This window comes from Myotis brandtii, unplaced genomic scaffold (assembly GCF_000412655.1).
Source record: "Myotis brandtii unplaced genomic scaffold, ASM41265v1 scaffold84, whole genome shotgun sequence".
Classification (NCBI taxonomy): Eukaryota; Metazoa; Chordata; class Mammalia; order Chiroptera; family Vespertilionidae; genus Myotis; species Myotis brandtii.
The window spans coordinates 233,569-261,220 of NW_005371410.1; the positions used below are offsets into that span (position 1 = coordinate 233,569).

General features: G+C 41.8%; 1 protein-coding gene across 1 annotated transcript; it reads right to left on the reverse strand.

Annotated features, from left to right (window-relative positions):
- Positions 1–3,930: 3,930 nt before the first annotated feature.
- On the reverse strand, positions 3,931–26,813 carry PLEK (pleckstrin). Its single transcript, XM_005884535.2, has 9 exons — positions 26,592–26,813; positions 16,061–16,216; positions 15,642–15,823; positions 13,959–14,050; positions 13,178–13,362; positions 11,431–11,535; positions 6,938–7,021; positions 6,040–6,109; positions 3,931–4,680 (listed from the first exon to the last, which is right to left on the reverse strand). The coding sequence occupies exons 1-9, from the start codon at positions 26,631–26,633 to the stop codon at positions 4,544–4,546; spliced, it is 1,053 nt and encodes a 350-aa protein (XP_005884597.1). The 5' UTR covers positions 26,634–26,813; the 3' UTR covers positions 3,931–4,543.
- Between the last annotated feature and the right edge of the window lie 839 nt (positions 26,814–27,652).

A 27,652-nucleotide genomic window follows, 5' to 3' on the forward strand; every position in this document is an offset into this window, starting at 1 on the left:
ATACCCTCCTTCTTCCCTCCTCTCTCTAAAATCAATAAAAACATATTGAGAGAGAGAGAGAGAGTTCTAGGCCTTGGGAGTGCATGAGCAAGAGGAGGTTCCAGAAGCCTGATGGTCTTCCCAAGGACAAGTGAGATGGGTGTATGTCTGGAGTGGATGGTGGGCAAAGGGGAAGTCAGTTAGGAAAGGTAGGTGGGGGCCAGTTGGCAAAGAGCCTTAAATGCTAGACTATTTCTTCAATGTCTAAACTGTAGGCAGTGGGGATTCAAGCAGTTTACTGGTAGTTCTTACCTTTAATGTTGATAAAAAGTTACCCATATATATTTTTTAAAGTAGAAGTGCAAACAGGCCCCACTGCACATTTATGAAATCAGAATCCCTGAAGCAGAGGCTCAGGCATATGTTCAGTGAAAGAATTCTGCAAGCCGTTCCGACAGAGACCAAAAGTTGAAACCCACTGACACGGAGCCTGTGGAGATTATGTTCTCAGAACCCGACACAGGGCAATTTACAATTGAGTAAATTAATACCTTATGGGGGAAAATGACCCTATGACATTACATATATATTATATATTATATATATACACACACACACACGCCAAGGTGGCGGGGCTGAAGCAGAGATGGTTAGGGGCGATCAGGCTGGTGGTGGTGGGGCAGTTGGGGGCAAGCAGGCCAGTGTGGGGGAGGGCAGTTGGGGGCAAGTAGGCCGGCAGGCCCGTGAGCGGTTAGGAGCCAGCAGTCCCAGATTTCGAGAGGGATGTCCAACTGCCGGTTTAACTGGAAGACGTACATCCCCCGAGGGGTCCCAGATTGGAGAGGGTGCAGGCCGGGCTGAGGGACACCCCGCCCAATGCACGAATTTTGTGCACTGGCCCACTAGTATATATATAATTTCATTTGCAAAGTTATATACATATACTTTGCAAATGAAACAATAATAGTATACAGTTCATGCTGGCACATAGTAAATGTTCAATAAATATTTTTTAAATTTTAAAAAAAGTAAATCTGGATTAATATGAATGGCTTCTTGACAGAGAACTCAGAAGAAAGAGAACTAGGATCTGTCTGGTGTCCACACATGCCAGGTAACTTACAGGTAGTATTTCATTTAGTCCTAAGAAGAGCCCTATGAGGGGGACATTATTATTCTCATTTTAGGGGCAAAGAAGTTGATACTCTTACATGGTGCAAGTGTAGTAAGTGACAGACTGGGCATTCAAACACAGGTTCCAGGCTCTAAACCAAGGCATTTCCCACTGTATCAAACAACCTCCCCATAAACACTGTTCCCTTGAATCTTAACTAGATAGCAAATATTGTGTCATAAATACTCTCTACTCATTCTCCTTTTTCTCCTCCGCTGGGGTCTGAATTTTACCTTCCCTCTGCCCTGAAACTGAGCCCAAATCACTGAGAACTATCATTTCAAGTTTTGGTGTTTGTTTGTTTTTAAAGCAAACTCCTCCTTTCCTTCTCTTTGTCCCACCCTCTCCCCCTCTGACATCTCCTAATCCACTATACTCCGTTGTGAATCTCCTTGTTTAGAAAGCACAAGATGGAACCTGAAATCTTAAGGAATTCCTTGGGTGGTTTTCTTTGTACCCGAAGGCTGACGTGGGGTGACAGCAGAAAGGGGCTCGTTTATAGTAGGCTCCCCCCAAATCAAAGGAAATGACGCCAGTGCTCTGTGTAGCACTGGGAACAGTTCGTTATTTTAATCTAAGGAAGTTCCTCGTCCTGCTTTGGAAAGTCATCCTCTACTGGGAGACTTTGGTTGCTGTCTGTGTGTATGTGTCTGTGTGTGTCTACAAGGGACACTGAACATCTCTCCTTGAATCAGCACTGTCTTCTCCATCTGCGTGTAAGATTCTCACCTCCCAGTGCCCCCTTCTATTTTTTCCCCACAAAGGTGTTAGATTTTTCAGATCGAATGCTTTATTTTTCTGTTGATCACATGATGCACAAAGACATTTTTCTCCTTTATATATACTTCCTTAATTCTTCTACAGTGGATTATATTACAATTTACCCCACTCCCATCTAAATTGGAATCCTGGTTAAATGCCAGGCAGCCTTTCTTTTTGGTTTTGAATGTTCTTCAGATGAAACTGACAGCTTGTATATTCCTTCATCCACATTACTGAGGGAAAAGTCTGTCACTCTGGGGCTAGGACCCACGTGGATTTACCTATCATTAGCCTGAAGGCCTGGGCAGACTTCTTAGCCAAAGAGGTTCAGGTATAACATCTATACCTAGACTCGAAATATCGACTTTGAAAAGTGACCCCTTTGTTCCACCAGGAAGAATGAGTTGCTGTGTGAGGAAGCCATGATAACACTTTGCATTCTCTGCAGACGACTGTATCCAAATATGCAGATTGTGTAATGAAAATCCTAGGGGCGCCAGTCACCTAGGATCCGGTCTGAATAGTGCCTCCTGGGGTTGAGCAGCACACATCTGCTCAACCACACACAGCAGCCCTCCAGTAGGAAACTTATTTTTCCCTGATGCAAATAGTTTTCTGCATTCTTAATAGCTAATGGCCATTTGTGGACTCTTGTTTGCCTGAACATTATAATCAAGGTCTCATAAATTAAAAATTAGTGAACCAGGCTTATGGTTTATCTTTATTGCCCCCTATTTTTATTATTCCCAGAACAGACTGACTTTGAAATCATAGAGTCATCGGGATAACTTGAGAGATTATAAATGGTATTGTCCTCAGAAAATGGAAGTGGGTTGTAGAAAAGGAGAGTCGTTAATGGGAGGCAAAACATCAGAGTTATCACATCCAAAAGACACTAAACACAGTCATATTTATTTAAAAACATAACGTGGATTCCATATTAATAAATACTTTTAACACTGAATATCGAAAAACTACTGTGCTTGTTCTAAGAAAACAGTTTACTACAGAATCAGAAGAAAGATAGTCTTTTGCCCGTAGGCCTTTGCTAAAACGATCTGGGACTAGGAATAGCCTCATGGATATTGTGTGAAATTGGGGGAGGGAAGAGAGTTGATACAATTAGGAAGAATTTTCTACTCTCCTTTCTTCACTGGGGCCTTAGAATTAAAAATCTGAAATTGGGAAATACACCTTCGCACACACCCCAGTTTATCTCTCAGTTTTGGATTAGGATCACCAGTGAGTGGACACGAACAAAATTTGGAAACCGGTCCCTGATTTGAATCAAGGTCAGATCAGTCTGGTTGAAAGTGGGTCCATGAGGCCCAGCAGGAGCTGCTACAGCTGATGCTTAAAGCTCAGGCACAACCACAATGTCACTCACCACAGAACTGAAAGCACCAAACCATGTTGACCGCCACCTCCACCAGCTCTGTCCCTTCAGTGCTGTCTTTATATGAACCTATCACCCCGTCTGCCTGCCTGCGGTCCAGCCCCTGCACCCTGGAGCTGGGGTTGGAGGCACACATTACCAGGCAGCTGTCCAGGCCTTGCACCCATGGAGAGAAACCATGAAGGGAACCCATATGGTGACTTTTTTTCCTGCAAACACTCAAATGAAACAATCTCAAAGATGTGGAGTTCCCCATCCTAATGGTAATAAATGATAGATAAATGCTCCTGAAAGAAACAAAGGTAGGCCCTCTCAGACCAGCCTCGAGTGGGAGTGGAAAACGCCTGCTCTGAGCGGCGTTAAGGCATGGAAAAGACCTCGGCTACTCCAGGCCTCCCTGGGTCTTTTTCGCAGAAGACATGATAACCTTCCAGGCTCTAGTATGTGAACGAAGGCTTCACCCTGAAAGCCACCGCCACACTGCTGGCTCTCAGGACGTTTCTGGGTAGAGGGAGGGAGGAAGAAAAGAGGTCTTCATTTTGATACATAATCTTGTGGCCAAGGGCAAGGGAAGGAAGTGGAAAAGAACAAACGTGGTTTGTGCCTACGTGAACGAAGGCTTCACCCTGAAAGCCACTGCTGCACTGCTGGCTCTCAGGACGTTTCTGGGAAGAGGGAGGGAGGAAGAAAAGAGGTCTCCTTCATTTTGATACATAATCTTGTGGCCAAGGGCAACGGAAGGAAGTGGAAAAGAACAAACGTGGTTTGTGCCTAGTCCTCTTAGTACAGGTTGCAAGGATTATAAAGGGAAGAGCTGTTTTGGGTTCTGAAGGCCAAGACTTAGTCAAGAAGGGACAGCAGCTGGATGGGGGGGGGGGTGTTAGGATCATGGGGCTTTGGGGTTTTAAGCTAGGGAGGACCTCAAGGCTTTCACTTCGTTTTCCAGAAGAGGAACCAGGGGCCTGAGAGATTAAGCTGTGTGCCAACTCCACATAGCTTGGTATATCTGCTTGGGGGACACGAAGAGTAGCAGAGACTGCAGTGAGCCATATGGTGGGGTGCAGGTGCACATCGCCTGGCATGTGGTTAGTTACATTTAGAATGCCCGCAGGTGAAAAGTTCCCAGCCCTGGGCCCTTTCTTGTTGATGTGTCTCCAGAAGTGAATAGATCCTGGACCGAGCTTATTTGGGGGGTTCCCTCTGGAGGGTGAGGAGGAGCTGCAGGTGTGTCCTCACTTCCCAGTCCGGGAGGCCACCTGGATGGCTTTGATCCACTCGGTGCGCTCCTTTGGGGTGGCCGCTTGCAAGAAATAATGAACTTCATCAGCCGTGATGATCTCAAACAGGTTCTCTTCTTCACTTTTCTTAGCTGGTGAAAGAAAACAGGAATGACAGTGCCCATGGGCATCAGAGAGGCCACCTAGCTCACCCTCCTCTGCAAGGAAGGAAATCCCTGTTTCCTAAGTGTTCTAAGAAAATCAAATGTGTGGTTTTCAAACTTACCATCATTGTATGATCATATATATTTATTGTATAACTATAGATAGTATTTATATGGACAGGTACATAGTATGATCGTGTGTGTGTGTGTGTGTGTGTGTGTTTAAGAAATAAGTTGAAACACTCAAGGAGAAACGTTTTCTTTTACAAACTAAATTTCTCACTTTTGCATATGAGTAGTAAGTAACCTCTAATAGTGTATAATGAATATTTCCTCTACTCATAATATAAATCAAGGGCTGACCCTAATACATTTTAAAATTTATAAATAAATAAGTAAGTGAATAAATAAATAGATAGATAGCCAGGCCTACCGCCAATACCACCAGACTAGCCTGAACTTGTTTTTGTCAAGGGCTAAGTTAGAGTCTCTGCTGAAAGATTGGAGGCAGTAAACTGGCCAATACTGTGACAAGGCTTAAAATCTCCACCTCAAATCAAAAAGCAAGATGCTCCCTACCCCAAAACTAAAGCAGAATTCTATGGGGTGAAGGGAGTAAGCAGGGGTAGTGGGGAAAAAATCTAGGCTTATGCAACTGTAGTGTTTTTCTGTCTATCTCTATAACATCATAAACCCAAAACAACCAGATAAAATCAAGGTTTGGATGTCCAAACCACACCTCCACAGTGATACCACCCCTCCTCACACCTGAGAAGTCAATCTACACCAACATGCTTATTCCATGCACCACATCATAGACTTGTGATCTGGGACTCGGAGGTCATCTGGTGCAAACCTCTCATTCTCAGAGGAAGAACTAAGACCCAGATTATTTAGGTGATTCACCCAAGGCCATGCCGCTAACCAACTAGCAGAGACCTAACGATAACCCAGGTACACCTTCCACACACTGCAAATGTTCTTTGGGTTGTGGGAGATTTCCTGGTATGTAAAAGGCTCCCATTAAGGAATGTCATGGCTCAGTTACACGCATCAGGAGGTAACAAGTTTCTCCACTTAAGCCAGTTCTAATGTGAAGAATTTTTCTCAGCATTGCTCAGAGATTTACCCAAAGCATCCACAAAATCTCTCCAACTCCCCAAGACCCACAGAGCCAGGGCAGTAGTTGGGAAAGAATAGCTCTTGGTTTCTCCCAGATTTTTAAACAGAATTTCATTCATGCTTATGCCTGATTAATCGAATGATTGATAATTGTTGGCTCAGGATGCCCGTGAGTGGAAGGGAACCCAAGTAGATACACCGCTCTCAAACAAAAATCATTCTTACCATCTGGGTTGCTCTCCACTGAGGTCACCACACAGCCTCGCAAATGAATTGCTCCCAGGGGATCTTCCCCCTAGAGGAGAGAGGAGTCCTTCATTATGTTTCCAAAGTACAGGGTATGGATATACCTTATCCTGTCAGTGCAAAGCCACACACTCATTCTGGTATAGATCAGGGCCCCCAAAAATAGAGAAGAGTGGAAAGAAATTAAAAGACACCCCTTCCAAGTCCCCCACCCACCACCTCACCCGGGGAGATGGGGTGAGGAGACACAAGTCAATCTTAGCTTCATATCTGGAGAAAGTGGGAGGGGAGGTGGAAAGGCTGAATCATCATGTCCCACAAGAGAACTGCATGTTTCCGGAGCTCTTGGCCCCATGCAACTAACCCTCACGAGAGGGAACCAAAGAGGCTGGGGACCCAATCCAGATGGAGTTGTCTTTACACTTCAGAGTTGGCTCATTTCATTGAGGAAAAGCCCCCTTCTGGATACTCAACAGTCTACGCGCCTAGATTTAAACAATGCTTTCATCCAAGTTGGCCTGAAAGAGAAACTAACACTTGTTTGCATATTAAACCAGGAACAAAGTGTTGAACTGGTTGAATCCCTCTGAAAATATTAGATTAGGGAAAATAAAACAAATTCTGTTGAGTTGACTAATAAATGACAATTTAGTGATATTTTCTTCCATCCCTGAGCTTATGCCTCAAAGTCTAAGATCTCAAATCTTTGCAAATAAGAGGAGGTAGAAAACCATAGAGACAGGTGGCAGAAAAACAAAAGTGGGAGGGCGAAGAGGGGAAGGGGATATCAGCAGAGCAGAAATGGGAGTGGAAAGCCCCATGAGCAGATGCAGTGGAGGCTTCCAGCCGAATGGGCTTATTGGCCACAGAATCTCACCCCAGCTGGGTCATAGTAGTGCAGATATGCAGGGTCTTCTCTCAGAATGAACTTCCTCACTTTCCAGTTCTTCCTCCGATGCCCCTATATCCAGGAACAACATAAGAAAAGGAATGATGAGTTCTTGGCATCACTCTGTATACATAGCACCCAAATAAATCTTGGCTGAATTGAAAAAAAAGATGAAATACTAATTCTAGGAGAACCAGGCCCCAACTCAGATCTTTGTCAGAGAGTTAGCACGGTGGCCCATGAACAATTTGGATATCATTAAACTATAGATTAAATTATTGCTAAGATTGCCTTCCAACTTGATATTATACAAAACAGTACTCTGTATGTGCAATGTACTATGTTAGGTAATGTGGGGGCTATAAAGAGATTTAATTTAAGACATGTCCCTTCTCTTCATAGAGTTTATAGTCTATGTGGGAAAATAAAGTATCAAATAGTTGGTATAGATAATGGATTTGAAAAAAATTAAATGAGAGATATGTAATTTGGGGTTTGGATGTCAAAGAAAGTCTTATAAAGACCTATGCCTATCCACATGGGTGAGAAAAGGGTAGGTAAGAAGACAATTGACAACAAAACAGCAGTAAGAGCAGTCAGACTAGAAGGCAGGAGTCATGAGGAACAGTCCAGTCAAGATTGGAAAAGTGGAAAGGGACTTGGTAAAAATAAAAGGTGGGGTTGTTGCTGAGTCAAAAGTAAAAAGATTACAATCACATTTTAGGAAGATTGATGTGGTGACAACATACAGAATGAACTAGCTGGTTAAATTAAAGATAAACCAGGGGCAAGATAATAAGGTAAAAAGAAAGTCATTAAGAAATGATTGCAACAATTCAGGCATAAAATTATCAGGGACTAACATCAGATAGCAGCAAAAGAAATGGGAAGGAATCGCTGCTGTGCCAGACATGATGAGAAGGAAGAATAGAACTTGGCCTTTTCCAATAGAATTACACACTGACACTGTTCGGACTGTGGGTTTTAAGGGCAGAATTTGTGTCTTGTTTGTCTTTGGTCCTCCAATGCCCAGCACTGTGCCTAACACAGGGGAGTGCTTTATGTCTATTGCCTTGAATTACCCAGTTATTTCAATTAGCTTATAGCATTTTATTAAAATGTCATGATAAAACTGATGGCATGCTTTCCCACAGAAATTCAAATGACTTGAATAACTCAGAAGCCAAAAAATACTGTATTAGATTAAAAGATATGGAGTTTCTATCTTGCCAATACAAAGAATGTTGTTCTCTAACACTCCACACATTGACAGGCACATAAATGAATTTCCCAACATTTTTTCATTGTGTGCGTATAGAAAGCAATGAAACATTTACAATTTTAGCAAACAGTGCCATAATTCCATGTCAGAGGAGTTTAAAGGGAGCTTTCAAGAATGGGTCTAAGTTATTTGGCCAATCATTTGGTCAAGGAGCTCGTGTCAAAAGAGTCTTTTACTGGCATGAAGGTTGAAGCCAGGAACTCTGTGAAGTCATATGGGAGAATACAGAATATTTCTATCTGCTATTTCATGTTCAGAATGGCTTTTGCAAAGCATCGACTTCTAAAGCTCTTCTTATGAATTTCTGCTCTTTGCCTTAATTGGTGTTGCCCATAAAATGTGGAAACTAAAGTTTCTGCCCACACTGTTTTATCCTGATCTGTGTATGTGGCATATCCTCTTATGAAATGACTTGGTGAATACCAACTTCTCATGAGTCAATGGAAGAGGAAGGTAGCAAGAATATGTGAAATCAGCCAACCCTGGCCACCACCATATCCATTTAAGCCCTCACTGGCATCACAATGTGACAAGTTGAAGAGTTTGATGTTCTGTCTGGACAACTTTCATCTAATGAGCATTTCCTGAGGGATTTTAAGGAATGCATGGGTGCCTAGGGCTTCCAAGAATTGTTGCTGACCTGTCAAAGTAATCTACTTACATTTTATTTAATTCATCCTACAAATGTTTTTTGCCTATTATAGACCAAGAAGGATGCTGAATTCTGCAGCAGATATGAGAAAAACATACACGTATAACACATTGTCCTTCCTCATCAAAGAATCTACATTGGTTGAGAAACCAGATAATTTATCCATTGTCACAGCAGAATGAATTATATTTTAAAAGATTATACTGAATATAATCCAATCTCATTTGTCCTCGAATTTGTTACATTCCCCCAAGTAGAATTTTTTCCTCTGGGATGGGAGAAGTGGGGAGGAAAAGATGGGGAGGAAGGGGCCTGACTCCAGTTGGACACTGCTTCTTCACCATTTAAGCCTTAAGGTGTGGAGCACAGGTGTCCTTTTTCAAGATCAGCATTCTATGCAGGTTAATGGTTGCTAACTCCTAGCAGCAGACACAAAATGGGTTAGTTTTTGTGCCACTTAAAGAGGACATTTTTAAAATTCCCTCAGATGACTCTGATATAAACCACTGAACTAAGAGGAAGGAAACATTAAAGGGGCCTGTCAATTCAAACAGAAGAGGTTTTTGTTCTTTTCCCCACCTGCCTCCAAAAAAAGAGAGGAAAGAATATTGTAAAAGAACAAAATTCCTGAATGCACATAGATTTCTGTTTTGTTTATGTTTAAAGGAGGTTTATAAGGATGGCTATTTAAATAGTAGTGTTCTGATAATAGGATAAATTAGCTTTTAGGTAAAAGGCTAGCTCTGTGGGTTTCAGCCTGGCCACACACCAATGGGAGCTATAAAATCCAGAGACTCTAATATAATTGGCCTGGCATGCAATTTTAGCAGGTCTCTGGAGGAGTAGAGTGTGCATCAACAGGGTAAACGGTAGCTAAGGCTAAACGGTAGCTAGCAAAGGCCGAGTAAAGGCAGGCGAAGGAAAACATGGAAGCACGCCTACTCTGGTCCCCACTGTCTTCAACAGGCACTCAGGCACCCATTACCCTCAGCCAGTTTTTGACCCTCCAGGGCCTGCATTGGGGTACTTAGGCAGTCCAGCTCAGACTTCGTTCAGCCCTTTTCAACCCTCACGTTCAGTTTTCTCAGGGCTCCTCTCTAGACTAGGGCTTCTCAAGTCAACTAATTCAAGAACAGTCATTAATAGCCGATAACAATACAGAATTATACAAGGTATCAACAACGTAAGAAAACAATGAAATTCCCTCCTAAGGAACTCTTGTCTTAACGGCCACCTCCCAGCACCTATAATCAAAGAGCCAGGATTAAACTAAAGAGGAAGCCAGCAATGTCCATCTTCCCTATATAAGGCTGGTCTTGCTCCTATGATTTTCCTTTAATCTAGTCACTGGTCACCCTGTCATAAAAGTCATTACAAGAGTCTGTGAAATCTTTCTAAATCCTTGCTGTACTATTTCTTAGGACCCTGATGTTAAGGTAGTTTACCACACTAATGCCCCACTTCCCCTAGTGAAACTCTGAATCCACGTCTACACCTAATTTCAACTAGCCCAAATCCCTTCTTTCTAAAAGTAAATATATACTCAACATTGGTTCTCCCTTCTTTGCCCTGAAAGTTCAGGGGTCCATTACGAGGTAAGTCAAATCTCCGTCCCACAGGGCATATAGACAGTGCACAAAAATCTCCTTACAGCAACCAGATTCTCCCTGTTACATGCTGAGCAGTGCCTATAAGACAGCTCACAACACAACCAGAGGGCAAAACCTTGGCTTCATAAAGCAGCTTTTGCTTCTGTGACACCATGTGCTAGTATCAGTTGATTTCATCCTGATATTCCCATGTCTTCCTGTTGCTTCTGCCTCTACTAGGTGCTGGCCCTGGCTTTCTCACTCGCCCCAGCCCTTAACTCTTGGCATCTCATGCCTTGGCACCTGGTAACTAACTACAGCTCTTCAGCTCACCTAGCCCTTGCCTCCCAGTCTAATGCTAGCCTATACCCGCGGACACTTGGGAACTGCACATGACTTCCCCCCAGGACTGAGTCCATGCCCTCTCACTGGATTTGACCTTCGTCTGCTGCTTCTGCAGAGTTGGCCTCAGGCATGCCCTGGATTTGGTTTCACTATGTCCTACCCACAGGCTGGAATGGCACTTACTTGCTCTCAAGCATATATGATGTTCCTCCTCTGGGTATGGCTTATTCCTGTTTCCTGGTTACTTTGGGGGCAAGCGGAGGGGGAGGGATAAGCAAATGGAAGTATTTTTATTATGAAATATCTGTCTTTTCCATGCCATCTCTTAGGCAACTGATTTCTTCCAGCTAACAATTTTTTTTGAAACATCTCTTTTTCCCATGATATTGATAAGAGAGTTTCCTTTTTTCAAGATGCATCTTCTGCCTGTCTGCCTCGGTCCTCCTGTCTTAATGCCACTTTGATCATTTACCAAGCTATTTGTCCATCTCTCAGTCTGCTGGTTTCATTTACTGGTTGACTATCAGCCAAATGAAATATAGTTTGGTGGTTTAGAAATGAAAAGAACCTGAGAAGAGGGAAAGGCTAAAAGGGAACAGTAGTGGCCACTCACCTGCTTCAGTAAACATCCTTGCTTGATAATGACCCCTCTGAATTCTTCTTTCAGAATTATATCATCATCACTGGAATTCTCTTCACAGAAGAACCCACTGTCTGGCTATTGGGAAAGGAAATAACAAGTTTATTTTACCAGTCTTAGGCATATTGCTATGTGTACCATCTTTACACACACACACACACACACACACACACACACACACCCTGCACCACTTCCAGCCACTGGCGTAGGCTCCTTCTTCTCCTCCAGTGGCTCATATCCCAACCTGAACTTTAAAGGCTGTCCTTGGATCTCGGAGGGAAGGGGGTGGGGGTAATCAACCAAAGACCTTGTATGCATATATGCATAACCCATGGACACAGGCAATCAAGTGGTGAAGGCCTGGGGCAGAGGGGATGGGCTGGAAGGGGTCAATGAGGGAAAAATGGGGACATACATAATACTTTCAACAGTAAAGATTTATTTTTTAAATATTATAAATAAATAAAATAAACAATAAAAAAATAAAGGCTGTCCCTGGTTATCTCATTTCCCCTCCCCCTTAATCTTGTTTCTAGAATCTAGATGCTCTTCCTCTCCTTCCACTCATGTGATCTTGCTGATATCCTTTCATTTTCTTGGGTTCCCCATGCTACACATATTTTAAGTCTAGCTCAGCACATTTCTTCCTTCAAAGCCTTCCTTCTCTTCAGACCTCAAAGCCACATCCTAAAAAGTAGAGTTGGCTACTTTATAAGACATTGCACAACAAGACCTCCACTACGATCTCTGCCACTCAGCCCTCTTCTACTTTGAGAAGACCAAGAGCAGGTGCCCAGCCTCAACCCCTGAGGTCAGCAGGGAGCTGGGTTTTGCTCAGCTATAAGCAAGCAATGAATCATACAGAAAAAGAGGAGCCACTTTTTAAGACCTTCAATGGAGAGGACTTAAGAGGTTCTAGCCCAATACCCTGGACTCAGTAACACATTAAACAGGAAATAAGCCTGGCCTGGACCTTGTGGCTGGATATTTTTAGAATCCCACATTTAAATGGCTATAAGCAGCCAAATTAGAGGTCTTAAAAATATGTATGCTGACAGCGGAACTTCCCCCAAAGTGAAATGAAACTCTCCCCGGGACATTCACATCATTTTTGTAAAAGGCTCTTAAGTAGCTTCCTAACTTCTGTGCTCTGACCCCAAATAGAAACAAAACTGCCAAAACTCCCCTGGAAGTTCACTGTTGCAGGATTTCTCACGTGGCCCAGGTTTAGGTCCACATTGTGTAATATCCTGTGTTTCCCCATCTGTGGTAACACAGATGACTGGGGGAGGGAGTGCCAATGCATACATTTTGCATTAAATTGAATATTTGAATGTATATTTGAGAAAATATACAATCAGCATAATGTGATTTTATGGATCTCCTCTAGAAAGGCAGCTCCATGCAGGCTGCAATTTTTTTTTTCATTGCTCTATCCTCTTTGTTTTTATAAATGAATTATTGCTTAGAATAAGAATAGATGTAAAGCTTTGAAAGTCATTTTAAAGCAAACTACTCAAGTAAACAATATTTTCCTTTAAACTGACTCACTTGGATGTGGCAGGCATTGAGCTGGGGGACAGCTGTCAAGTCAAGAACAGCTAACAACTCTGGGTAGAGGGCTGGGCCTCTCTTTCACACATGTGGGTGGCCCAGCCTCGAATCTGCCCAGAGCAGTCTCCATTACAGGAAGAGTAGCTAAGTAGCTTCTCTCACTTACAAAGTAGTAGAAGGCATCAGGGTTGTCCAAGAAAGGGTTTTCAGCAGTCCCATCCACTGCGTTCTTGGACAGGTCTCCAGCAGGCTGCAGGTACCCTTCGTTGAGCAGTGAGGAGGCGATCATGAGGCCTTCCTGGCGATTCCGAACAGACTTGCTGGAGAGCAGCCAGTCAATGACACAGTTACCTGGATGGAGCCATCAGAGGGAAGGTTAACTCTCCTAATCAAAGAACAAACCACTGACCATCGCCCCTGGAAAGCCCCAGAGCACCCACGTGTCTGACTTGTCTCACCTTCCCTGTTATTCCAGGAAGGAAAAACAAAATCAGTGGGATAGCTACCCGGAAACCAACGGAACTATGTAAAGGGTTTTGTTTTATTTCTCTTTTCTTAAATCTGTAAGTTCTTTAAGAAGCAATGCATCATTAAAGAAATAGTTCTTTACCCACTTGCACTTAAGTCTTATATATCTTGATTCCTGTCTATTCTTTTATTCAGCTCTGTGTCTATTTTAACATAATACCATTTTTTGGGAGAAAAAAAATGACTCTTTGATTGATATAGCTGGCATTTCCAAAACAATATCTTGGACAACAAAGTTCTTTTCTACCCTTCATTTTATGTCCATGCTGGAGAAGTTCAATTCTCATGTTCACCAGTCATCCTCCTATGACCCCATCTACCCAGCCTGCTACACACGCCCCTCCCCACACATATGGCTGAGCGGGAACTCCATATTGCCTACCCCAGCTGCCCCATATCAGACTTTCAAGGCCTTTTACCTGTGAAGCAGTGATTAAAAATCTTCTTATCCTTCTCTAGGTTCAGCTCTTTTATTCCTTTTTCTGTGTCTTTCATGGACAAATACAGAGCCCTGCCCAGAGATGAAAACAGATGGATGAGTGGGGAGCACTTCAGAATGGCAAGTCCTCGCAGGGACTTTGAGGAGCTGGCCAAGAACATAAGTTTCTCCCCTCAGGTGGCCCCTGTGCCTAATCTCCCCACCAGAACACAAGTAGTTAAAGGGCAGAGTTGATATTTGCATAATTCTGTGTCCAGCATGGCATTCAACAGAATGCAGCAGGGAGATAATTATTAGTTCTTAAATTCATTGAGCTCTTTGTTGATTTAAGTCCCAATGCCTGAGAGAGAAAGTTAGGTGGCAAAAATTAAGGTTCTCAGGGCCAGTTTTCCACTCTAATCTTCAAGGTCCCTTGATTTTCACATCCCAGTCCTTCAAGTGTCATTAAGAGACCATCTAGACTAGACATTGCCTCCAAGAAAGCGAATGTTTTAGCTAAGCTTATCTCCTATTCTATTATGAGACAAAGCAAAATAGTGAGAAGTTCTCATTTTTGTCCTTGAAGTAATAAACTCAAGATAGCCTTATAAGAGAAACTGCCAGCAAGTAACCAGAAAGCCCTTTTCATGTATCATGTGGTTCCATATAGCACAAACACCATTCCCACTTAGCTCTGACAGCCAAGACCAGAAATGTGTTCACTTGATGCCCCCAGCCAGCAGCTGCACTAGACCAGGAGCCTGTTCTTGGGTCTTTACCCAAAAACTTTGCTGGTGAGAGAAGATTCTAAGTCTCCCCAAGCTCATTGTACAAACTTATTAAACTCCTGTGACATGCCAAGTCCTGTGTTAGGCTGCTGAAAGGGTTTGTCTTTGGTCCCTCTCAGGGACAACCACATTGTGTAAACAGAACCCTTCTTGAACATTTTTAGCAGCCAACATGGAATACTTTCTGACTGGGCTCCTATTTCAGGTTATACTCGACATAGAAGCAAAACTATCAGGAAGCAATGATTCTTCTAGAAAAAAAAAAAGCTCATGTGATAGAAGGAGATATGAAACATGCAGAAAGAAAGGAGCCCTGTTCCTGTCAGGGGCTGAATTTTCCCGTGAGCCTCTAACAACCTTTAGACAACAACTACCACCTGCAATTCCAAGCCAGCCAACGTCATAGGACATTAAACCAGACCAGGGTTTCTGCCCAGGATGGGTGTTCACCTTGACTGGTCCTTGCTGACAGTGTGAATATATGCACTTGAACTCAAGACCTTGCATACTTGGATGCAGACCCCCTGCCTTTTCCTCCCTACCCAGACATCCTGGAGCATTCTTTAAAGACCAGCTTATTATGGCTACTTCATAAATGCAATAAGTTCTATCTCTCTGTCTCTATCTCTTTGGATCTCTTTCTCTGCCAAGGTTTCTTCTCCAAGGTTTTCCAAAATGAGGGAATCTATATTCTAGTAGCTTCGTCTCCTCAGCTGCTAGGCCTTGGAGAAGCCATGATCACTCCTTCAGATCCAGGTAAACATCTTAGTACACCAAGAGCCAGTATAGGCCTGGAAGGGTGAATACAGCCTTCAGAGGTGACCAAAGCAAGCCCTGGAACATCTCCTCAAAGGGGAAAAAAGAAGGGGTAGAAGGAAGCAAACACAGAAAATCACCCTAAGTCAACGGTTTCTGGCAGTCGAATAGATCTCCTGGTGGATTTCCTCGCAAACTTCTGGCCTCCTTCAATGCACTTAATGGCCTTCTTGATGTCTCGAACCCAGCCATCTCTCTCTTCCAGGAAGGCTGCCTGGAAGAAGTGGTCCTGCTGTTTGGTTGTAGTGATCTTAAACACAAACTAAAAATAAAAATACATGCCATTAGGAATCACTCTTTTCAAGGGGCTGAGGTCCCTTATGAAGCACAGCAGTTGAGCCAACCCTGTCCTGGAAGTACTTGGCCAAGAGAGACCCAAATGCCCAGGGTGGTGGTGAGGGAACTAGTCCGGGGGGAACCAATCATACTGTAGGCTATGCACAGGCTCAAAGGTCAGTGTCTGACCAACCATTCATTGTGGCTATTAATGTCCACTCACCATCCTTTTGCCGAAGTCCTGACAGGGACTAGTCAGAGTGCTTCCTTTCAGAGGAATCATTCCTTTGGGGCTATTGTCACTTTTCTTCTTATAGAATTCAATTCCATCTTCTAACAATACAACCCACATGGGTTTCCAGGTGTTGAACACACTCCCCTGTAATGACAACAAAAAGTCATGTAACAATATTTTCTAAAATTGTTCTATAGATGAGGTAGGACTTGGTAAATAGCCTACTGTTGACCAGTGTGGACTCAGGTGACTCACATTTGTGTGATCAGGGTGCTAGGCAAGCAGCCTTCAAGGGAGAAGGGACTGCCATTCTTCTGGAACTTTAAAAAAATATTTTTAAGATAAACTGTATGCATGTCCATAATCAGCCATAAGCCTCTCATGGGTCATTACCAAGGGAATATGGGATGGATCTCTACTCTTCTTCTTGTGCATTTCAGGCTGGCTTTCTGCTCCCACCCCTGCCCATTGTGTTCAGTTCAACTCAGGGATGGCAAATAGATTCTATCTCAAGTGCCAGCACAGACTGAATAGTAGCCAATGCCTGAGGCCGGACTCATGGGAAAAGTGACATGATCCAACAGCTGTGTTTGCCTCAGGTATGGAGGCCATAAAGGTGGCGTGCTAGCTGCAGTTTCTTCCATCCTGTGGTCTAAGATTTTATCTGAATGTGAATGTCAAGAAGAAACTCAGACAGCAGCCTTGCGTTCAGGATGGCTAAGTTGTATGAAAATCCCTTGAAAAAGGGTCTGTAATGCCAGAATGTTGCTGTCCATGCTTTTAGGAAGATCTTTACTGGAAAAGTTTTCAGTTTGGACTAATGTCAACTGCCCCTGTAGCAGTACATTAACTGTTCTGACTAAATCAAAGAAGTCTCTCTTTTTTGTCTATATTTTGGGAGAGTTTGGGAAAATAAGGTTCTTTGCCTCTCACCATTGGACCCATGAGGTCACCCTGTCATGACTTCCACAAAATAGAATTATCATCCAGCTCCCAGAAGACCTTGCGGCTTATCTTAAAATGCAAAGAGCCTCTATATTAAGGTCAGTTGCCCAAAAGGAAGTCTATTTATGCAAAAAGGTTAAGTACTTGTGGGACTATCATTTTGTATCATTTTGCTTGTCCAAGTGTTTCCTTTACTTTAGTTACTAAAAGAACTTTTAAAATTAGAACCCACTATCTCTTTTTTGCACAGGAAGAATGACTATCCATACTAACACTAGACTGTTTTCCTTTCTTAAAAAATGGGGAAGGTCAGACACTGCAAACACAGGAAATAATTTCAGTTAAATGTCTTTCTGCTTTACATCTATCTGAGAGAAACTTATATCCAGAATATAAAGGGTTCCTGCAAATCAATAAGAAAAATAAAATCTATTTTTTAAATGGGAAAAAGACTGCAAGAGGCATTTCACTAAAGAGGTTATCCAGCCCAGCTCAGTGGTTGTCAGCCTATGAACCAGGAGGTCATGGTTCAATTCCCGGGCAGGGCACATGTTTGAGTTGCAGGCTTGATCCCTAGTAGGGGGCATGCAGAAGGCAACCGATCAATTATTCTCTTTCATCATTGATGTTTTTTATCTCTCTTTCTCTTCCCCCCCTTCATCTCTGAAATCAATAAAAATATATATATATTTTAAAAAGAGGTTATCAAAAAAGTATCTGAAATGATGTTTGGCATCATTATTCACTAGGAAAATGCAGATTCAAAGCATGGTGAGATACTTCTACACGTCATTAGAATATCTAACATTTACAAAAATTAAGACCAGCAAGACTTGGTAAGGATGGTAACTGGAATCCCCATATGTGGTGGGCAGGAGTGCAAGATGGCACATCAAACTGGAAAATGTCCTAATTCTTAGGAGATATATGTTGAATTACTGAGGAGTGAGGTAGCATGATGTCCGCAGCTTATTCTCATGAAAATTGTGTGTATATTTATATAGAAATACAGAGATATGAGAGATAAAGCAAGTGCGAACATGTGTTAACAATAAATAGTATACAGGTAGTCATACTCATTTTCTCATTTCTCTGTGGGTTTGAAATTTTTCAAAATAATTGGGGAAAATGAATAAATAAATGAACAACAGAAGACACTACTATATAGTAAAATCTAGGTTATACTTTCAGGGAAACATAGAAACAGGTGTATAAAATAATGAAAATAATAAAAGCGATACTCAGAGAGCTAGGAGCAAAAAGTTGAACTAAATGATGCTGAATACCTTTCATGTCTAAAATTGTATATTCTACCTCAGGCCCCTCAGAGATGAATAACTGCCACAATCACTCAGCAGTTTTGACCTTAGTATTGGGATAAATTGGGAGAGGTCAGCCAGCACTGCATTCCTCCTGTAGGCAATTAAAGTAAAGCTACTCCTAATTCAAATGTAGCCTCAGGGGTCTGTCAGTTCTCAGAGCAGGATGTGTCATTTGGGATTCAGGGCCATTATGCACACTGAGAAGGCTGATCCTCTGTAAAACAAGGGAAATGAGACCTGCCTCATAGAGTGGAAAGTTTCTTCCAGGCTTGGTAGGAGTTAGCTGGGTTAGGATGATGGAATGACAGGTGATCTCTCTTCTCCTAGCCATTGCTACAGCCACCAGCTTCTCACTGCAGTAAACCGACAGCACCTCCTCCCCACTACCACTGTACTGACCCCTTCCTGTCCCCAACCCTCTTGGCACTCACCCAAGAGCAAACCGGGCAGTGTGATCCTGAAATGTCCAGGGCACATTACACCTGACCAGTACATGTGGAACTGGAACTAGAATCCAGGTCTCTTGATTCCCAATTTTATGCTCTTTCTACTTCCCCTCAGATGCCATCTTTATTTCGGTTCCTATGTACCTTTGAGTAATTCTGGAACCTAAATCAATTTTTTTCAGACCACTTAGCTAGCTATACATAAATCATGGTTATAATTTTATATAATATGATATATATATATATATACATATATATATATATATATAATCATATGTCTGAAGTATTGAGTGGTGAGGAGGTATTATTTATACTTTTCTGTAATGCCTTTTGTCATTATAGAAGAAGACCTCTACAATGTACAATGGGTGGGTTTTAGATGCTGAATTAGGTTTATTAATGTTTCCCAGGGAACAGCTGTTGATCATCATGGGACTGGTATAATTTAGTGCACAAGAGTCTGACATTGCATAATGCCAAAAGAAGAAATCTCAAAGGATGAGATATTTGACTGTATATTTTTTAAAAATGAACTTCTGTGCATTAAAAAAAAACACAGCAAAATAAAATGTGGATATTTGTAATATGTCATATAATTAAAAGTTAACATGTTTTTAAGAACTTTTTAGAATCATCAAAAATGTATAGAAACACTCATTAAATGGGCAAACAATATAAATAAGCCATTCTCAAGAGAAGAAATACTCAGGCTCAATAGACATAAAAATGTACTGCTTCAATAGTACTCAAAGAGACAAAAATTAAATAAGATATAATTCTGCCCATTGATAAGATTTTTTAAAAGATTTATAAAATATATTGGTGAAGATTTGGGGAACTGGGCATGAGAAGACAAAAAGGAGCCTTATGAGCAGCAGTTTGATGTGCACTATTTTTTAAAAAGCTTAAAGTGCCCTGGCTGGTTTGGCTCAGTGGATAGAGTGTCGGCCTGCGGACTGAAGGATCCCGGGTTCAACTCCAGCCAAGGGCACATGCCCAGGTCACAGGCTCCATCCCCAGTGTGGGGTGTGCAGAAGCAGCTGATCAATAATTCTCTCTCATCATTGATGTTTCTATCTCTCTTTCCCTCCCTTTTCCGCTCTGAAATCAATTTTACATATATATATATGAAAGCCTAAAGTCATTGTAGGCCATATAGAAGCATAAGATCTAAAGAGAGGACAGTAATATTCTGACTTTAAGTGGCGCATAACCAGGAGGTGACCACGAATCTGGAGCTGGGTGGTCCAGGCTCAAATCCCAGTTCTGCCACATTCTACCAATGGGATCTTGAGCAAGTTCTTATACCTCATTTTCTACATCTGGCAAATGGGGACAATGTTACTACGTATTTTTCAGCGTTATTGGGAGATTAAATAAAACAATTCATGTAGATTGCCAATGGCAGAATCTAGCACATAGTAAGCGCTCAGTAAAATAGTACCTATGTCCTGTAACTCTGCTTATCAGGTGCAGCTGGAGGATGACCTTGCGTTTAGGAAACCTCAAGGCTGCAGGTAAACCAGAGCCTGTTCAAAAGAGAGGGACAGGATGGCATCTCTTTGGGGAAATTGTTGAAGAAACTGGGTAGGTTTTAGCCCAAAAAGGAACAAGCAGAGCTGAGGAGGACCGTCTTCAAAGGTGTCAAACATTGTCATCGATCATGGAGGTTTCAGAAAATACAGTTTACGCATAACTTAAGAGAGAAAGTTAAATTAGTGGGTTCTCTGACACAAGAGGCATTCAAGCATGCTTGGTAACAGCATAGCAAAAGAAATGCGGCCTCAGGTGGAAAATTCAGTTAGAAGTTACTTTAATACTTAATACTCCTTTCAACCCCCAGATTCTACACATCTAGTCCAAAAAGGCTGTTGTCCTTACTATCCCTGTGGATATCCTCAATTTCAAGATATCCCTTTGGGTCTCTCCTACAAGCCAAAAATAAATAAAGTTCTAGCACATATTTAACATGATCACCGAAAAATGAATACCCCATTGGAAAAAATTTAATACATTATAAGTTACTGTAATATGGACCCCCCAATTCCTTGGTTTCTATGATTTAGACAAGTTTCTTTCTTTGAGACATGTTCATTCAACAAATAATGATAGAGCAACTCCTGTGCTTCAGACACTGGCCTGGGTGTTGGGGTGGAAAATGAGTAAGACAGTCTCTGCTCTTAGATGATTCACCATCTAACAGGGGGAGAGAGTGACCTTGAATGACACCTCCAGTTCAATGGAAGGATGCAGAGTATGAGCAGCGTCACTGAAAAAAGCCACGACTCACTGCTGTGGGTTGGGGCAACTTTATTATGTTGTTTAGAACCCCTCCCAGGTCACTTCCCAGGGAGTGAGGACACCTCCTTTAACTTCTCCTTTCCCTCAAACTTCTCTTTTCATATGTTGACGTATAGCTGGAATTCAAAGGAAAATTACCTTATGCTCAAAACTACGCGTTCAATTCCTTGGTTTCTATGATTTAGACAAGTTTCTTTCTTTGAGACATGTTCATTCAACAAATAATGATAGAGCAACTCCTGTGCTTCAGACACTGGCCTGGGTGTTGGGGTGGAAAATGAGTAAGACAGTCTCTGCTCTTAGATGATTCACCATCTAACAGGGGGAGAGAGTGACCTTGAATGACACCTCCAGTTCAATGGAAGGATGCAGAGTATGAGCAGCGTCACTGAAAAAAGCCACGACTCACTGCTGTGGGTTGGGGCAACTTTATTATGTTGTTTAGAACCCCTCCCAGGTCACTTCCCAGGGAGTGAGGACACCTCCTTTAACTTCTCCTTTCCCTCAAACTTCTCTTTTCATATGTTGACGTATAGCTGGAATTCAAAGGAAAATTACCTTATGCTCAAAACTACGTGTTTAACTAAAGCAGAACTGTGAGTCGGCATGACCTATTCTCCCACACTCATGGTCGTGTTACTTCAAGTTGGTGTTGCATCAAATTACATCCTTATTTCTGCTGCATTGTAAATTGTATCTTCTGGTTTTCCAACCTGATCCATGAAATCACTTGTACAAAATCCCAGATAAATGGTTGTTTTGTGCCTATTTAAATTATCTGAAGGCAAGGAAACCAATCTATTCCCTAATATGTTTTTTACATTAATCAAATCTTCCAGGTTGGATAATTTCCCAATAAAATCATACTGGGTAAGCAATAGAGAAATGGTACCGAGTGCTTAACAGCATGATTTCCATCTTAGGAATTTGGGTTCAAATTTGAAGACAGTCCTCATAGGCAAGTTACTTAATTTTTCCAAACATTAGTCTCCTCACCTGTAAAATAAAGGTAATATTGTACTACTTCCCACTGTTATAAACATTAAATGGTATACTTAAAGGGCTTAGTACTGTGGCTAGGTTGTAGCGGGTGCTCAAAAATGGTTAGCATATAGGCAGATGGGATTACACAGTTTTGTAGGCAATTCTGTGAAATCATTCTGGCATAAGGTTATCCTGGGTACCAGCCATCACGACAACTGTGCTTTGAAATCTAAATCACTGCAATCCAAGCCCAAGAGGGCTGCATGTAACACGATTAGGCACAGCTCTCTGCGACACTGAGGCCACACTGCTGAGTTCCAGTCCAACTATGCCACCTAATAGCTGTGTGACCTTGGGCAAGCCTCTTTCATCATCTGTCAAGTAGGGCTAACAGTTGTACCCACTTTGTAGGGTTGTTGTAAGTATTAAGTGCATTGATGCTTTAAATCTGTCCCTGCTGCAAGGTAAGCACCACATCTATTAGTTATTAAGATGATGGGAATCAATGGGTACAAATCACTGGAAACTATTTCATGGTATTGTGTCCAGAAGACAATGTAGCTGTGAGAAAAAAGTTCTAGGCCAACACCCCTGACTCCTGTTCTCTCTTTTACCCCAGGCTTTCCTCCTACAACCACACCTCTCACAGGGCCTTTTCTTTCCTGTCCAACCCGCTTGTCCTTGGGCACCCCAACTCCTGTGCTTTCTCCCAGCCTAAAAGACCACCCAAACCTCTAAGCTCACAATTGGGATCAGTTCTGCTACATGAAGTACCTGTGGGGTTGATTGTCAAACAATCAACAACAGTTTGCTCCATAAACTCCCAGGAATGGGGTTGGTTTGGGATGTGACTTGGTAGAGTCCAATTCATAACCTGCTCCTTTCTCTTTTCTAAAGCTATGCTTATGCACATGAGCAGAACCTATGCCACCCAACACATAAGGCTGAGCGGAACTCTATATTGCTTTCCCCAGCTGCCCCATTTCAGACTTGCAAGGCCTTTCACCTGTGAAGCCTCAGTTTTCTCATCTGTAAGATGGGGACAAAGACACTATTGTACAGGGTGTTTAGGATTGCATGAGATCTTGTTTGTAGAGCAACTGACTGCTACAGGTAGTGAAGGAAATCAAAGTTTGCCACCCTGAAGCTGCCTTTTTGGGATATTGATTTTGAGATGGTTACTGAGAAATAAAAGACTCAGAAAGAAACTCAAGCCCTCCCTACTATCCTTTCCAAAAGGTTCAGGTAGAAAAACCTACTCCAGGAAGGGAATCTTAGGAGACTGCCTTAACCAAATTCAAATTAAGTATGGTGAATAGGAGGGCTTCAGGCTGGTACCCCTTAGCTTAGATACCCAGTGTCCCACTGTTTCGGAGTTGCCTAGCAAGAATTTGCCTGCCACCCTAACCGGTTTGGCTCAGTGGATAGAGCGTCGGCCTGCGGACTCAAGGGTCCCAGGTTCAATTCCCGTCAAGGGCATGTACCTTGGTTGTGGGCACATCCCCAGTAGGGTGTGTGCAAGGAGGCAGCTGATCCATGTTTCTCTCTCATCAATGTTTCTAACTCTCTATCCTTCTCCCTTCCTCTCTGTAAAAAATCAATAAAATATATTTTTTTAAAAGAATTCACCTGCCATGAATATTGTGCTCTTCCTCAACTACCTGTGAATTGCCAATCTCACTTCTGAAATCTAAGACCAGGTCTCCCACTCCTTTTCTGCTTTCTCAAAAATGTCATATATGCCCAATGTCTACTCACTATCTATGGAATTTTCATGCTTATGTGAATTCCCATGCACATGCATTAAAATTTGATTTTCTCCTGTTAATCTGTCTCTGTTGGTTTGATTATTAGCCCAGCTAGAACTTAAAAGGTGAGAGGAAAAGTATTAATTATTTTTAGGACCTATAGTAGCTTCTAAGTACTTTTGTATTTATTTGTTAGTTTTTGTTGTTGTTGTTGTTTTTTGTTTTTGTTTTTTTAGTGACAAGATTCTGAGGCAAGGAAATCCAGGTCTTATTTAGAATGAAAAAGCTACAAAATGACATTATGTATTTTTCTTCCTTTACTTAACCATCATCTCTATTTAAAGATCTTAGCTGATGAAAAGGAGGAAAACTAAATTGTGAAATGTGGGCAGTTTCCTTGCACAAAAGAAAAGCAGAAACATTCCATTGATTACCAATCCCAAGATTTCTGACTTAACAAAATCCTTGCACCAGAGTTTTCCTAGTGTTGTATTTTTTTACCCCAAACGTATTTATCTCCAATAAAGTTATTTCATAAAAGAAGAATAAGGAGAAAGATATTTTTATTACCACCTAAGAATCTGAAACTGCATGAGAAAAAAAAAAACAAAACAAAAAACAAACAAAAAAATACGTGCTTGGAGGGAGATTCATAAATTATTGCCTGTCATGCTTTAATGTCAAAAACCATAGTGAAGGATTCGAACAGCCTTGCCAGAGAAAGATTTTTTTGGTCCTTGCTTCACTATTAACTTGGCAACCAAGCCAGGAACCAGTAAATATCCCATTATATATAATTAACCCCCATATATGAGGTACCTGAATGAAACTCAACATCTAAAGAAGTTAAGAACTTCAGCACCTTCCCAGGAAATTCTGGCTTCGGGGGTAGTTCTGCAGCCAACAAGAGAATATTTCTGAAGCAAGCATTTCTTAAAAATGACAAATTAGGGAATCTTAATACATTACAATACAGAGTGTGCAAAAGGTCCCAGAGAAAAATGCAGAAATTACTGAAGATGTAAATATCAATATGAACTTTCACTATTTTTCTTTCTTGTTACATTTTCTAGATTGCCTTTTACAGGCCATGATCTGAAAAAATTAAAAACTATGTACTTATTAATTTAAGTCCATAACCCCAGCTCTATCATTCCCATTTTCTACTGGAGCAAACTCACTTACTAAAGAGTAAGTCTTCTTTTTTTGTAATTTATAGAGTTTAAAATATGAAAATACACACTTAAAGCAGTTTTTATTACAAGATGTTTAAATTATTTTTGAACAAAACAACTTTGCAGAAAATGTTTCCATTTACCCGCTCACCTCAGGATACTAACCGAAGCAATCAGGAAAGAAGTAAGTCAACATTTATAATTTTTGGTTCTCAAAAACAGTATTGGTGCCTATTGCAAAGAATCTACATACACCTTTGTGTACATATGTGTGTCTTTTCCAAAGGATGTTTCAAAAGATGGCCAGCTGGAGAAAATATAAACTGAGCATTTACTTAGTCTCCTTCATCCGCTCATACCTCTCACTACCATAGATGCATTACAAATCCTAGCTTAGATTAAGTTTACTCTGAGAAAATCCTGGTGTACTGACTGAGCTCAGGGCCACAAATCAGAAACTCAGGTCTCAAAAGAGTGGGTTTCTGGCCCCAACTCTGTCACAGCCATGTGACCTTGGGCAGTCAGTCACCCAGCTTCCGGGTCTCAATTTCCTCTTCTGTTAATGAGGGAATGAAGCCAGAGGATCTAGGGTCCCTTCCAGCTTTAAATTAAAAGAGAATCAGGCAGCAATGTGTCCTGTTTAACCTCCTTGTAAGTAGAACATTTTGGCTAAAATGTTAAACCAACAAACAACCTAAAAGAGTCACTGTAGGCATTCATCTGAAGGTCCTTATCGAATTCAGCTCATTTCTGACATGCTTAGCTCACTTGGGACAGTATGAGTGTACTTATTTATATGTGTATTGCCCACAGGATGCTAATGAGCCCTGAGTGTGAACTCAACATCCTGGAGAGTTTCACAGTGACATGGCATACGCTCACCAGCAGAAGACAAACCAACAGTACTAACAAAATTCAATTTCCTGATGCCACACCAGTGAGACTAAGCATTTCTGAGTGCCCTTGTGTCCTTATTTTCCAATCTTTAAAATGGTGCTCTACCTACCACTTTAGTGGCACGTTATATAAATTCACTAAGAATTGTGAATGATTTCAGGCCAATAAAAAAGATAGAGTTTTAATGTACCAATTCTAAGAAGAAAGCCCAAGTAATAAGCTACAACTGGAGTATTATTATATCAGCTCATCTTTAATCATTTTCTGTTCTCTCTCCTCAAAAAAAAATAATAAAAATAAAAAGGAGGGGAATTGGAATTTAAATAACAACTCAATAGTCTCTCCAAATAACCTCTACAGCAAAAGAGTTTGAGTCATAACAGGCGTATGTGGCTCTTGAAAAGCATACTGATTTTGCTTAGACCTTTGCCTTCCAGACCCTGTAGCCTGGAGTTCTCAGTCCCACGAGTTCAACCTCTGCTGACACCTGTGCTAGGGAAGTTCACCTTTAAGAACCAGAATGAAGTGGAACCTGTGCTGGTTTCCTCCTGAACATTTACATGCTGCGATGTTCTCCTAGTTCAACCCAATAGGTTCAGCATTCAACATTTCTAAAACGAGTGCACAGGGAGTGCAAACTGGACTCTATCCTCCCCAACCCCCTCTCCAGTGACACCGTGTAGGTGGCACTTCTTGCTTACCTTTTTCACCAGGTAGCCCTCCCTGATCCGCTTTGGTTCCATGTTGGATGGACAAACAGAAGGCTGGGTCCACTCTCAGACAAGTCCTCTCAGAAGCTCAGCCTCCTCTGAGAGCTGAGGCACTTGTGGGCTGCTTTTCTATAGTGAGGTCCCTTTCACAATTTCCCGTTGGCTGGCGATCGCATGATCACATCCTCTTCCCCTCACTGGGGTGGAAGATCAGAATAAGGAACTGCAGACAGAAACAACCCATTCTGTGCTAATGCTGGAGACTGTTAAACGTGCAGCTGGAAATTTGTATAACCATAAGGAAAATCATTCTCCTCAATAGAAGGAAAATGGTCAAAAGAAGAGGAAAAATGAACAAGAAAACCTTCTCAGTAGAAAAAGTCCTGGCTTTGAAATGATTCTTGAGATCCTAGAAATGCTTAATAAACATTCCAAGAAATTCACAACCAACAGGTTAGCATAACAAAGGTAGCTACTATTAAATGAATGCCCACTTCTATGCCAAGTACTCTACCGGCTATTTTTCAGCCAGCCTCATTTATTGTGGTCCTTACAAGAAATCCATAGGGGGGAGTTCACTATTGTCTCCATCTGAGACACCAATAAACTCATGCTCAGAAAAGTAAGCAGTTGTCTCAAGGTGACAGAGCAGGTAAGAGGTAGAACCAGAAAAGAAGGGAGAGATCTTACCAGGGTACTGCTGCCTCCCATCAGCCTGAGGACCATTTGACACACAGAGTACTAACCCTACAGTAGGCTGGTAAAAAAGCAATCCGTACTCAAACATGTTTGAGAAATTGTACATTACAGTCTCAGCTTAGTGACTCACCTTTAGATGAACAAATTCAAGTACTGCAACAGACAGTCTTATTGTAGCGGTGTTTAATCTTGTGTTTCCCAAATTTATTTGACCACGGAATTCTTTTTGAGCAATGTCTATTAACATTCTTGTTATAGGTTGAATTGTATCCCCCCCTCCAAAGAAGTCCTAACTCCTAGTACCTTAGAATGTGATCTTATTTGGAAATAGGATTTTAGGAGATGAAATTAGT